This window comes from Gossypium arboreum, chromosome 6, assembly GCF_025698485.1.
Source record: "Gossypium arboreum isolate Shixiya-1 chromosome 6, ASM2569848v2, whole genome shotgun sequence".
Lineage (NCBI taxonomy): Eukaryota > Viridiplantae > Streptophyta > Magnoliopsida > Malvales > Malvaceae > Gossypium > Gossypium arboreum.
The window spans coordinates 141,176,909-141,190,498 of NC_069075.1; the positions used below are offsets into that span (position 1 = coordinate 141,176,909).

A 13,590-nucleotide genomic window follows, 5' to 3' on the forward strand; every position below is an offset into this window, starting at 1 on the left:
TTTGTGCAGTATATTGCTTCCTGTTCTTTTTATGCATACTGAATAGGATACATTTGCTCATTAGGTAGGATGTTTGTTCGTATTGGAACCACTCGACTGCAGTTTTCTGCATCAAATAGTTAAATATGAAATGAATCCAGATATATCTATGACATGTTGAATCATTCAAACATGATAACTGCTATTAGTTTTTTTTGTGGGGCATTTTTTCAGGGTTTATGTTTGTGAATTCTTTCTATCTGATTGTAATTGGTTAGAAACTGCATTAGTATCATTCGTTGAGCTGTCTGTGAATCTTTGAATAGTTAACTCATCCATCTTTTTCCTAGAACTTCTTTTATCAATTCTATAAGCATGTAATATATTTATATTTTGTTTCTATTGATCGGGACACGTACTTGGTTTCTGAAATTGTTGACAGTTTCTGGTTTTAGCTGTGCTTGTATAAATCTAGCTTGGACATATTGCAATTATCTTGATTTTTGTCTGGGTTATATTGTATCTCTGTCTTCTCACCTACAGGAAAAATTACACATCAAAAGCAAAGCAAAGCATGCCAATCGTAACTTCAAAATTGAAGTTCCAATTTAACCAGGTGGAGAGGTCTTCAACTCCTTACGTGGTGCTTGTTTTAGTTGTTTTGTTGCCGTTTCCACCACTGAATCCGAGGTACGTTTAACTAGTTATCCATTTGTATATTATAGCTAAATCAGAATGTCAGTTTAGCATTTTGCCCCATAACTTGTTTGCTTCATGACGATATTTTTAGTATTTGCTGTAACATTATCCTTCAGGCTGCAACAGGGTATAAGGGAATAATAACTAATATATCAGTGGCAAATTTGTTATATATCTTTGTTTGTATATAAATGTCTGCGTGCATGTGGGGCTCTCATACTAGAATCAAATTGCATTTTGCCCGCTGTACGGTCAAATTAGCTATTGTATATTACATCAAAGTGTAAATTGATTCTTTTTTTTTTTTTTTTAAAAATTCATCTATTCCTAACTAGACAGTTACACCTGATGTGTTACGTCTACATATAGAGATCAAATTTTAACAGTAAAAAATTAGATGGAATTTTTAACAAAAAGATTAATTTGCTTTTTGATTTAAGATACAAGAGTTAATTTACCTATTTTTTGACGAGAGAGGATAAAATACAACCCTACTCTTAATACAAAGTTCTCGATACTTTTACCCGTGATTATACTTCTGTATATTTCCAAATTGATGGAAAATTTTGGGGAATTTCCCAAAGTGTTAATTGTGATCACAGATTTCAGGCCTTGTTTCCATTTTCCACCATTGTTGACTTCCTTGCCTTCATGCCATAGTCATTGAAGCTTTGCCCCACTTGAGTTATTAGCTTTTCAGATGAATTTATTATGTAGCCCTTTTTCTGCAACTTTTTCAAACTTTTTTAATGTCACTTGTATAGTGGATCCCAGCCAGGCTTGTTTTCTCTTTTTAGCAAATTGCACTTTTGCTTTTGCTTTCTTTAATATGCCTGAGCTCATAATTATCTCAAACTAGTATCCTTCTCTATCTACTCTTTGTGTTGGGATAATTACCTATGGAATTTAATCACTCTTATTTTTAATCTTCTATTAAATTATTGGGTAAATTATACAAATAGTCAATTGAATATTTTATCAATTTGATCCTAATTTTAATACCCTTCACATTTATAAATTTTATCAATTTGATTTTAAATTTTCCAACAAAAATTTTCAGCTATCTATAAATTTGTAAAATCCCCCAAAAATTCTCCAATTGTTAATAAATAACACGAGCAAAGCTTAGAAATCAAATAGTAGGATCACCGCTGAACATTCAAATCTAAAGAACTGAGCTAATTAATTCAATAAAATCCAGAATAATTAACATAAAAAGTGCGGTTCTTCTTTATAGATGATTTGGCATATAAAATAAAATCAATTAACAAAAAAAAAATTCTATTTTTCATTTTTTTCCAACAACAAAGAACCTATCTTTGAGCTGTGGATTAAATTGGATAACTGAGCTGTGGATTAAATTGGATAACTGTTAAATACAATAAAAAGTAGAAATTTAAATGACCCAAAAACTAAAATCCTGTAAAGTTTAATTCTCAAGAAATCCTGTAAATTATGTTATATTTGCACAATTGGAGAAGTTTTTTTTTTCCCCTTTTTGGGGTTTGGAATGCCTATGTTGTCAAAGCTTTCTATCGGTTAGGAAATATGAGTATCAAATTGATCGAAATTGTATATGTGAATGGTTAAATTTATTAAATTATTTAAAATTAGGATCAAATTGATAGAATATATAAGTATTGATGATTAAATGTGTTATTATACTAGTTAGAAAAATGCTATGTCATTATTTCCATTATCAATTGAATGATGGTTTATCAAAATAGGAACGAATACAAAGTTTAGTGCCTAAATTAAAAATTTTTAAAGTTAAGTGACTAAAATGGGAACGCAAGAATAGTTGAGTGACCATTTGTATAATTCACCCTAAATTATTTGATGTGATATTTTGAAATTAAAAAAAACTACTTGATAGTCATGTAAGTAAAAATAACATTGAAACTACTTCTTAGGATTTTTCTTAAAACAACCATTCAAAATCATCTATTGGAATAGTATTTTAAGAAAAATTGACGTCAATATTTTGATTGAAATAGTTAACAATATTAACTATTTAGATTAACTAATAACATTATAAAATTATAGGGATCTAATTATGTTAAAATTTAAATTATATCGTTAAATCTCAAATTTTAACATAGTCTAGAGATCAAAATTGAAATTTGATCATTGTTTTATAACGTATAAAAAGATGATGCACGTATTAGTCTTTAATATTTACGATATTCAAATTATATATAACCACGTAACGTTTTAATTGAAAAGATAATGATATTAATTATTTTACTAACTAATAATATTATAAAACTATAAAGATGAAATTATGTTAGAAATTAAAGTATATAAACTAAAACTCAAATTTAAGTATATTATAGAGGCCAAAATTAAAATTTAGCCATTTTAAAAAAGTGGTGGGTGTGCCACTTGTCCTTTTATATATGGTTATATGGATATTGTCGAAGTTTTAAAAGAGTGTCAAAATTAAACTAGAGTTATTAGAATTATATTTAAAAGTTATGGGATTGATTGAGTCTTAGCTTGATTGATATAGGCATTGTTGCTAATGTAGAAGGATATGATACGAGTGTGCTAAAGCGCATTATCCTCCTATTTATGGGTTGGGGATAGGCTATGTTGTTAAAAAAAAATTTGATGAATTAAACTTAAAGATTATTAAATTTTGGTTTAACTCACAAATAGTACTAATCTTTTTTTTTCATAAATGGTACCTAAACTACTTTGCTTTTCCAAGTTGGCACCTAAACTAATTAGGTCATTAGTTCCGGATTTGATTGGTTTGTCTAGTTCGACCAAATAAATTATTAAAATTTATAAAAATAAAAAATATTTTAAAAATAGAAAAAATCATTTCAGCTGATTTTTTAACTCAATTCGACCAATATGTATCGGTTCTCGAGTCAATCAATACAACCCCTATTTTTGGACTAATATTTCAATCGACATGACCACCCAATTTGGTTCAATATGTATCGAATTTTATCTATTTAATTTTTGTTTTAATATAATAAAATAATTTTCTTATGTTTGAGTAAAAAAGTGTAAAATAACTAGAAATTGTATCACATGCATATGTGTGTGAAAATTAGCATTGATGTTAGTTTAAAAGTAACATACAATAAATAATGAAACTAATGACATATGAATGAAATATGTACAATATTAAAATAAAAATAGATTAAACACGTAAATACATCATATTAAGAATACCAAATGTATTACAATTGTGTATCATGGTGCTGTCATTAATCTTAATTTAATGTCAAGTCAACTTGTGACACCAACTTGATCAACAACATTACTAATTATGGAAATACATTTCCGTAATTTTTAATCGAGTTGGTATTTGGTTGACTCGAGCACCAACTCAATCAAGAGCTTAAATAAGAGTATAATATACAATTGATAGAGGTAATAAAGTTTACATAATAAAATTAAAATGTAAATATTATATTAAAATAAAGTTTTGATTTAATAGTAAAATTAATATTTTATTGATGTAAATAGTACAGTCAAATCTAATCACATGAAAAGTTTTTATTGGGTTTTGTTAAAATTAAAAATTAAAATACTTTCAAATAATATAATTTATTTTTGAAATGACATTTTCATAATTTTTCTAATCGAGTTTGTGTCGATTGACTCGTGACACCATTAGTCAAGGACTTAAAATAGTCTAGATAAAATATTATTTATTTATAAATTTGGTGTATTTCAAAATGAATATAAAGTGCAATTTAATATTTTATTGGATTTTATTTATTGAATTTTTATTATTTTTAATATAATACTAAAATTATTGCAAGTAAAAAAATTTAAAATAACAAAATATTACTTATATATAAATTTGAATAGTTTAAATTACAATAAAATGTAATTCAACATGAATATGAAGTGTTTTCAATATTTATCAGACTTTAATTAATTAAATATTTTATTTAATTTAAGTATAATAATATTTTCTTATATTTAAATTTAAATGCTTGTTGAAAAATAAAATTAATTTTTATTACTCTAAATTTATTTATTTTAACATAATAATATTTTTTTAGGTAAATAAGTTTTTGATTCATAACCGATAATAAGTGCCCTAATATTTGTTTTGTTAAGGCACTCTTTTTCTATAAGTCTTTAAAATATCATCCATTCAAAGTCAATAATTTTTTTAATGGGTCGATATTATTTCCGAATCGAATCAAAATTTTATCTCTTCATTTTCAACAAATTTAAAACTCCATTAATATTATTGCTCTTCACAAGAAATTTGGAAAAGCATTAGTTAATTAATTAATTGAGCTAAGAAAAAGGCATATTTGACCAATAAATACATTCCCTAGAAATCTTAATCACATCTTGCATATATAATAAGATAAATTATTTGTTCACCATTGATCTCCCACTAGTTGGTCACCATTATTGATACTTGGTCAAAATGCTACAAATACCAACTTGAGAGAACCACCATTTTTTATTATATAGAAATCGCAGAGAAGAGTAGATTACAAGAAACCAATTCATCAAGAAAAAAGGACATAATGTTGTTTGAAATACGGATCAAAAATCCAATGTAATGAAAATTTCTTCTATTGATGGCTCAGACAATGAACTGTTGCACCTTCTATTGATGTAGTAATTTTATGTGCTTGAAATAGCTCAATAGGGTGGTGGAGGATAGATTCCGGTCGGAGCTGCACCAACAATCAGAAAAGTTCAGATCAAGCAATTGATAAACATGGACTATATATATGTGTGTGTATAAATGCAGCAATAAGAATGTACCTGGTGGATAATAAATTGAGGCCTGTGGGGGTGGTGGTGGGTATGTTTGTGGTGGATAAGGTGCAAGAGGGGCCTGGTGAGGGTAACCTACAGCAGCAGGGGCTGCCGTAGGACATGACTTGTAATGAGATGGAGCTGCATATGACATTGTTGGGTAAGGAGCTGCTGATGGTGCTGGTGGGTAACCATATGGTGAGACTTGGCTGAAAGGTGCAGATGGTACATATGCTTCAATTGATTTTGTCTTGCATTTTGATTTTTGTGGTTGCTACATTTGAATACCATGGTTACTTGGTCAGCTATGCATGTATTTATATATATAAATATATAAGGTCAATTGCACAAGATGTTCCAAACTATGATACATATTCTAAATTGGTACCTAATTTTCAAAACATTCTATTGAGTCCTTATAGTATCATTATAATATCAATTAGATCTTTCTTTCAACATAGCAGTAAACTTGGACATCTAGAATATATTTAAAACGTATTGATCAAATTTTAAACACGTTGCATGGACAACATAATCTAATGTATTAGAAAAAAAAATTGTGTCATTCAAATTTATGAGAGCAATTTATTTTCCTTTTAACATGTCAGATCCAATTTGTCTATATTATAGGTTCACACCTGTTTAAAATTTGATCCACGTGTTTTAAATATACTTCATATTATATCAAAGCTAATATCTAACGCCTAAAGTAGTAGAAAAGATCTAATTGATATGATACCCATATATTAAGGACTCAATTAAAACGTTTTGGAGTTTGGGACCAATTTAAAATCCTTATCATACAATTAACCCATATAACATAATATACATAATATATATGTATGTATTCTACATTTAGGATTGATGGAATTTTACAAATATGTGGAACTTGGTAAGTGGGTAATTAACTTACTGGGGCCTTGGCATTGGAGTAGTGCAATATGAGCCTTACTTCCCCAGCATGCCTGTTTTGAAATAAATTTATCGTAGATTAGGTTTAAATTGTAAAACAGATAAATACACAAGTGATTATACTAAAAAAGAGAATTATACAAGCTTTCCTATTTAGCTAACCTGCCATATTTGCTTTGAAGTGGCCAAGTACAATCATCAAAACCTTGGGAAAGGGCTTTATGGAGTTGAACCCTGCAACACAAGCAAGACAAACTCAGTTCCTTGAACCTTAAGTTAATGTTTTTTTCTTGGGGATTGTAGATTTAGATCATTTACCTTCCAGTTCCGATATGATCGTCGGCGACGATCGTGTTGCTGTTCCAAACGACCACATTTAGTTCCTTGAGGCCTTCGATAAACGTAAATACGAATTTCTCCTGAAAAGTAGGATTCTTCCCTCCATCTAAACAAAAAAAAAAAATTTAAAAAACGAAATCCGAACATAAATTTCAAAAATCGGTTTCATAAATAGAGAAAAGAAAGATACCAGTGCAGGTTCTAGTCCTATACTTAGCACTTCCATATTCAACACAAACATAAGGATCTTGTTTTGATATCCATTCCTTGTCCTCCAAGTTATAGCATCCAACAACTGCAAAAATGGATAGATATGATCAATACATAGCAATGGCAACTAGAAATTAAGTCAGTCATATATCTCTATACATACAATGTATATAGATATGTCGTACCTGTAACCTCGAGCGGAAGGCCTTGGATCGACATGAATGCGAGTATAGAACAACTTTATAGCTTGATGAGAAAAATGCTGTTCTTAGTATGACAATATAGAAGCTGCTGCAACTAGTATTTATAGGAAATGAAGGGAATATAATTATCTCTCCTTAATTGCTAAGGGTTGACAGAGCCTGTTTTAGTCATCTTCTTAGCTGTATCAATCATGGGGTGGTTTTGAATTGTTTATGAGAGAAAACCCATCAACTTGCTTTATCTCCAACACATCAACCTGTTTGAATTGCCATATGTGACTGAAATGTTCTACTACATAGAGTATATTGTTAATGGAAATTTCATTGAAACTTGCTCACCTAAATATCAATAGAATTTTATTTTTATATTTATTTGGTCTAGTTATGATTTTAAGTCCCTCTACTATCTTGAAATTTAGTAAAGTTGGAAATTTGTTTAATTTGATATAATTTAGTTTTATGCATTTTGTTATACCGGTTCAAGAGAATATACCTTAAGTCTAGATAAATTGGTACTTGCCAAACGCCAGAGGGTAAGATCAAAAAAGGGCCTGAGGCATAGTCCTATTGGATCAAAGATACTAGCTTTAGCCAATTACATGGAAGGAACAGTTTTATCTATCATTATTCTGCAAAAATATTCCCTTTAGCTTTCATTACCTTTCCCTCACTGGCTTAAGCATCGAAAAACGTCCCGAATCTCAACTTTTGGTGGCCCTATAATTATTCCTATATCTTGTAGGATTGAAGATGTCACGAACCCAAAACCAACCTTTGACCCATTTTCTTCTCAAGAAGACTTTTAACACATTTGTAATAATACTAATAGATGTAAATTGATAACATTGTTAGTGTTATTAAAGTGATGATGTGAATTAAATGAAAAAAAACTTGAGCATTCAAATGACATAAATTCATTATCGATTGTAGATATAATTAATTAGATTTTTATGCGATTTTGATTATATGACTAAAAGACAAAACAAAAATCATGTTATCACTTTAACAACAACAATTAGAGTTGTTATTAATTTGGATCTATTGATAATATTATAAAAATATATAGACTAAATTATATAAAATTAAATTATAATAATTAAATTCCAAATTTCTAATTAAAAACTCAATTAAACCTATCTATTTTATATGTTTTTAGTTGGAGAATTATGGGTTTAAAATTTAACTGACACTCTTGGAATTTCGTCGTATTTGGTTCCCTTCATGCTGTGTTCACATATACAGTCATTTAAGCCTATAATCAAATGCAGTTTCATGTGCAGAAATAGGTAAAGTCAATGGCTAAAATTTCAAAGACTTTGGATCTAACCACAGATTAAAAGGGGGTTCATTGCTTAATAAACTTCCATTAAAGTTGACGTTGAACTCATTGGGGGAGAGGGGAAGTCAAAGGCCACATTGTCAACGTGCTGACTCAGTTTTGTTTGTCGATTTTGGTTTTGTTTGTGCTTTGACTTGAGTGATGTTCGTGGCAAATACCTGGTTCAAATGGACTGTTTCAAAAATCAAATTGGCTTTTCATTGGGCAACGAAAGAGCTTGAAATAGAAAATTTGGCAAACAAGCCTTTTATGGATGCATGTTTTCATTTCTGCTGCATTTAATTTAAATGTTATAAGTAAATGCCTCATTGAAGTTCTCGAAGAAATAAAATAAAATTTGATTGGTGAATAAGTTTGTGGATTAAATTGATAGAATTTGTAAATATGGAAGATTAAATTTGTTAAATTATTTAATATTAGGACCAAAATGATAGAACAAGTGAGTATTTAGACTGAATATATTATTATACCCATTAAAAAAGTCGCATCTTTATTTCCATTAACAATTTAACAGGTGATCAAAAAGTGACTAAATTAAAAATTTTCTTTGTTGATTGACCAAAACAAAAACGCATTAATAATTAAGTGATTAATTGTAAAATTTACCTTATTTTTTGTTTCATTTAGAATAAAAATTAGACTTATTTAAAATACGCGTAAGAGAGCCGAAATTTAATAATTAATACGAAGAAAATATAAACAACATTACATGTTGACAAATAATCAAATTCTTAGAAGCCATTAATAAATAATGAAATGAAATACAGAGGACAATAGAAATTAACAGCAACCTGTTTGTTCACAGATGCTCTAGCATCATACATGTCGGTTTTCGATTTAAGCACTGCTTTTTCCGACTACACTTCCATCTCCCCGGAACGGTTTAGCCGGAGTCCGCTTCATCGCCTTCACTCCCAACGGATTATCCTTGCTCTGCGTAAACGAATTCGAAAATAAGACAATGTATATACAAACAATAACAATTTTTCAAGAAAACGAAACCGAAAATGTCACTACCATCAAGCAAGTTCCTTCATTTATGTTGCAAACAGGGTAGTCATGTGGACAGCAGCTATAGCTGTCTTCACAACAAGTAGCAGCCTCAATCGAGCAACATCCCCACGCGAGGCAGTAGCCATACTGCTCGAAGACGCAACAACAAGTATTGCTCTCGGGACAACTATAATAATTATCACAAACAGAAGGAGGCTTTACGGGAGACGGCGGAGAAGGACCGGGATTAGGTGGATTTCGTCCCGTTTTGATAGGATAAGAGGCTTCCATTGCAATTCCGCATTTACCGGTCTTGGTATCGACCACGTTTCGTTCCATCCGGACATAGCCTGCCTCTCCCCAATTATCACCCCATGAATTCCTTACAATCCAATAGTCTTTACCATTTTCAGTACCATATCCAACAATAGTCACACCATGGTCTAATTGTGTGCCACATTGACCATCAAATATACCCTAAAATACAAACAATGGACAAAAACACACATTACTTTGTTGTTTCATTGTCAATTATAAACAAAGCATTCAATCCATAGACAAAACTTACAGATTGATATAATTGGAAAGCCCTGCCTCCGGCTTCGATAGCAACACTAACCGGTTGATTTGAGACTGCCTTTTTCAATGCACCCTCGTCGTTTTCCGGAACATTTTCATAAGCTTCAATTGAAACAACCTTGGCATTCTTCTGCAAATCACAAAACACCATAATCGTAACTAGAGATTTAACAGTGGTAGCTTTTAAAAGTGGTATAATAGTAACTTTAATACTTAACATTTATACATTGTGTCAATTTAGTCTTAATTCTAAAAAATCTAACCCTCAATATTTACATGTTTTGTAATTTGATCTTTTTTATTGTTCTGCTTTTCTTTGTGATCCTTTCGCTTAAAAAGATAAAAATCAAATTTATCAACTAAATTTGATTAAAAATATATAATGAACTGAAATACCCAAAAATCTAAGATAATAATTTTCATCTTGTTTTATTTAATTAACCCCTCAATGTCAAAAAATAAAATAAAACTGCAAAAAGAAAAATTAAATTACATAATGTGTAAATGTTGAGCGTTTAAAAACTACCATATTAACCGACTACTAATAAAAATAAAATCAAATCAAATAATCAAATAACAATTTTGTAGGTAATTACTAATGTGCTCGAACACTTACCCTATAGGTGTCACATCTGCCATTATGATTGGAATAAGGGTAATCTTCTTCAGTGTCAATGCCACCATTTTTAATGATGAATTCAAAGGCATAATCCATAAGGCCACCATTGCATCCTTCATTGTAGGATGTATCACAATCCACTAATTCTTGCTCTGAGAGAACTATGAGGTCGCCTGTAATGATTTTGTTTATCCCTTCCACTGCAGCAATAGTTGAAAAAGCCCAGCAACTCCCTGTAGTCAACGTTGAATGGTCAATTAAAATAATCTTATAAGATAAATTATGCAGTTCGTCACCCAAAATTCATAAATTTTTATTTTTAAGTATTGAAAATAAAAAAATTGTAAAAAAGACATTGTCATTACAAATTGTTTTCATTTTGGTTACTTGTCGCTAATTTGGGGTAACGAATGTTATTGTATACTTATTTTAGTTATCCAATTTTAATAAATTTTATTATGGTCACTTGTTTTATTTTATTTTTAAATTTCCTTTTTAGAATTAATTTTATTTTTATAAAAAAATAGATTTTAGAAATTATTTGGGTTTTTATACAGAAAACCCTATTTTATATTTTCAATTTCCTTTATGGTTTTCTATTTTTAGACTTAATTTTAGTTTTTTTACAGAAAACCTTAATTTCTTTTATAAGGAATTAAGTTACAAGAAAAACTTAAATTTTATCTCCACAACTAAATAACTCAATTTTCATAAAACTTAAATTTTTAAATAATTAATTCTAAAAAAATGAATGATTAAAATGAAAATTCACTAAAATTGAGTAACTAAAATGAATGTACAATAATATTCCCTAACCCGAAATTAAAGACAGGTGATCAAAATGAAAATGGCCACAATACCTTTATATATATATATATATATATATATATTAGTTTTGATGTGTAAAATAAAAACTTCAAACAAATTTAAAACCCAACAAAGATGAAAAAACAATGATGATCAATGCAACTTACCACAAGAACCTTGATCTTTAACCGGAGCCACAGCACCTTTTGTCCTCCAATCAACAGAATCCGGCAAGGCCGCCTGGCCGAGGAGCTGCACGTAACGATCACTCCTCTTGGAAACCTTCTTATTAGGTTTCTTAACACCCAAGTAAGTAAAACGGTACTCCTCGTTGGTCAAGTCGGCGAACTGGTTCAACCCAAGCTTGAAACTATGTGTCTCCTCCGAGTTATGTTCATCGATGAACCTGAGATTATCTTTGAAAATCTGGAACCTTTTCTCTTTCTCTCCTAAACCATTGTAAACTTTGCCATGTTTTACAAGCCAGTCCTCATACATTGCCATAACCTCGTCGAAGGTTCTCCAACTAGACATCGACCGGTCGGGATGGGATTTATCGTAGGATACGATTGACATGTCGAAAGCTGATGATAAAGTGAACATCATCAGCAAGAGAACCGCCATTGTTGATGGTTGTGAATCCATATAGAGGATTTTGAATGTGTGGGGTGGAAAAAAGTGTAGTGATGTATGAGTTTATAAAGAGAAAAGAAAATAGGTTGAACTAAGCTATTAGTCCATATACTGCATAAAAGTTACGAATTTAATTATTAAACTGTAATTTAATCTTTTTGAATTTTAAAATTTCAATCCTCATGAAAGTTATTAAGTTTATTAAATTAAATTCTTTTTTTTTCCAAAATCTAATACGCCTAACATACTATTATATGTGTAATACCATGTCACCTTATTATTTTCACACATTACTCATTAAAAATCTTGTTAATAGATTAACGACGGTCATCTGTATAAATATTAAATTTTCAAAATTTGAAAAGAAAATATAGGAATTTAGAATTATCTAGATGGAGAATATTGACCATATATACAATTGCACACATAGTACATGACGAATAATTGGATTTAACCAAACAAATTTAATTGTTACGGTTTAAGTTAAGATTAAAATTTTAAAATTCAAAAAGTGTAAAATTAAAATTGATTAATTTGAAAAATACAAACATCAAATCATAACTTTTCATAAAGTACAAAGACTAAAAGTAGAATTTAACAAATATATATATATATATATATATATATACCAAACTTGAATGGTAATGGTAAATCCAATAAAATAGTAGCCGGAGAAGAAACAAAATGGAAAATAAATAAATGGGAATTGTTATTTTATCTTAATATTCAACATCTAAAATCTAGATAATATGTTGCAGATTTAGTTTTAGTTCGATTGATATGGGTATTGTTGTTAATGTAGTAGGACATGAGTTCAAATGCGCTTAACTGCATTATCTTTCTATTTATGTATTGAGAAAAGGTTATAAATAGTTTTAACTATTGTGTCAAAAAGAATATGTACAGTCAGATCTTATAATCAGATAGTTTAAAAAAAATCTAAATGATGTTGAAAGATAAAAGATAAAGTTGAAAAAGAAAAAAAGATGAAGATAAAGTGATAAAGGAACTGGGACAAAGAGAGAATAGCAAGACCAATAAATATATGGATAAGATGTTCTGTGATAGCCTCCCTTTGGGTTGAGTTAATTATTTATTTTTAATTAAATTATAAAGTAAAAATTTTAAGGTTATAATATTTTTAAAGTTTGTGAGTTTTTCGTATATTTAGAATTTAATTTTATATTTTTATTTTTGAGAATTTAGTCTTTATACTTTTAAATTTAAAATTTAGGTCAATTTATTAACACTGTTATAATTTTTTGTTAAATTTACTAGCGTGACATTTTGAAATTAAAAGATACTTACTTGGTATCCTTGGAACCAAAAATAAAAAATAACACCGTAATGGACCTGAATGTAATAAAGAATTTTAACGATGTTAACAATCCTTAAAATTCACATAAACATTCTAATCGAATAAAATATTTAGATTAACTAATGACATTATAAGAATCGATGTGACAAATTATGTCAAAATTAAATATAAAATTAAATTTCAAATTTGAGTGAAATATAGAGATCAA

At 29.1% G+C, this 13,590-nt stretch overlaps 2 protein-coding genes across 2 annotated transcripts; both read right to left on the minus strand.

Annotated features, from left to right (window-relative positions):
• Window positions 1-5,106: 5,106 nt before the first annotated feature.
• Window positions 5,107-7,178, minus strand: LOC108485955 (elicitor-responsive protein 3-like). The gene is made up of 7 exons (XM_017789792.2): window positions 7,077-7,178; window positions 6,872-6,976; window positions 6,661-6,787; window positions 6,505-6,576; window positions 6,344-6,395; window positions 5,437-5,704; window positions 5,107-5,345 (listed from the first exon to the last, which is right to left on the minus strand). The coding sequence occupies exons 1-7, from the start codon at window positions 7,108-7,110 to the stop codon at window positions 5,311-5,313; spliced, it is 693 nt and encodes a 230-aa protein (XP_017645281.1). The 5' UTR covers window positions 7,111-7,178; the 3' UTR covers window positions 5,107-5,310.
• A 1,896-nt stretch (window positions 7,179-9,074) lies between these two features.
• LOC108485496 (cysteine proteinase mucunain-like) lies at window positions 9,075-12,143 on the minus strand. Its single transcript, XM_017789344.2, has 5 exons — window positions 11,599-12,143; window positions 10,622-10,857; window positions 9,995-10,135; window positions 9,451-9,903; window positions 9,075-9,366 (listed from the first exon to the last, which is right to left on the minus strand). Exons 1-5 carry the CDS (start codon window positions 12,074-12,076, stop codon window positions 9,271-9,273), a joined length of 1,404 nt encoding a protein of 467 aa, XP_017644833.1. The 5' UTR covers window positions 12,077-12,143; the 3' UTR covers window positions 9,075-9,270.
• Between the last annotated feature and the right edge of the window lie 1,447 nt (window positions 12,144-13,590).

Excerpts from the sequence above, each read along its gene's own strand:
- LOC108485955 (XM_017789792.2), bottom strand. The coding sequence starts at position 7,110 with ATGTCGATCCAAGGCCTTCCGCTCGAGGTTACAG. Across the intron at positions 6,788-6,871 it reads TAGGACTAGAACCTGCACTG|ATGGAGGGAAGAATCCTACT; the intron begins GTATCTTTCTTT and ends TTTTTTGTTTAG. Across the intron at positions 6,577-6,660 it reads GATCATATCGGAACTGGAAG|GGTTCAACTCCATAAAGCCC; the intron begins GTAAATGATCTA and ends CTTGTGTTGCAG.
- LOC108485496 (XM_017789344.2), bottom strand. The coding sequence starts at position 12,076 with ATGGATTCACAACCATCAACAATGGCGGTTCTCTTGCTGATGATGTTC. Across the intron at positions 10,858-11,598 it reads TAAAGATCAAGGTTCTTGTG|GGAGTTGCTGGGCTTTTTCA; the intron begins GTAAGTTGCATT and ends CGTTGACTACAG. Across the intron at positions 9,367-9,450 it reads ATGAAGGAACTTGCTTGATG|AGCAAGGATAATCCGTTGGG; the intron begins GTAGTGACATTT and ends TCGTTTACGCAG.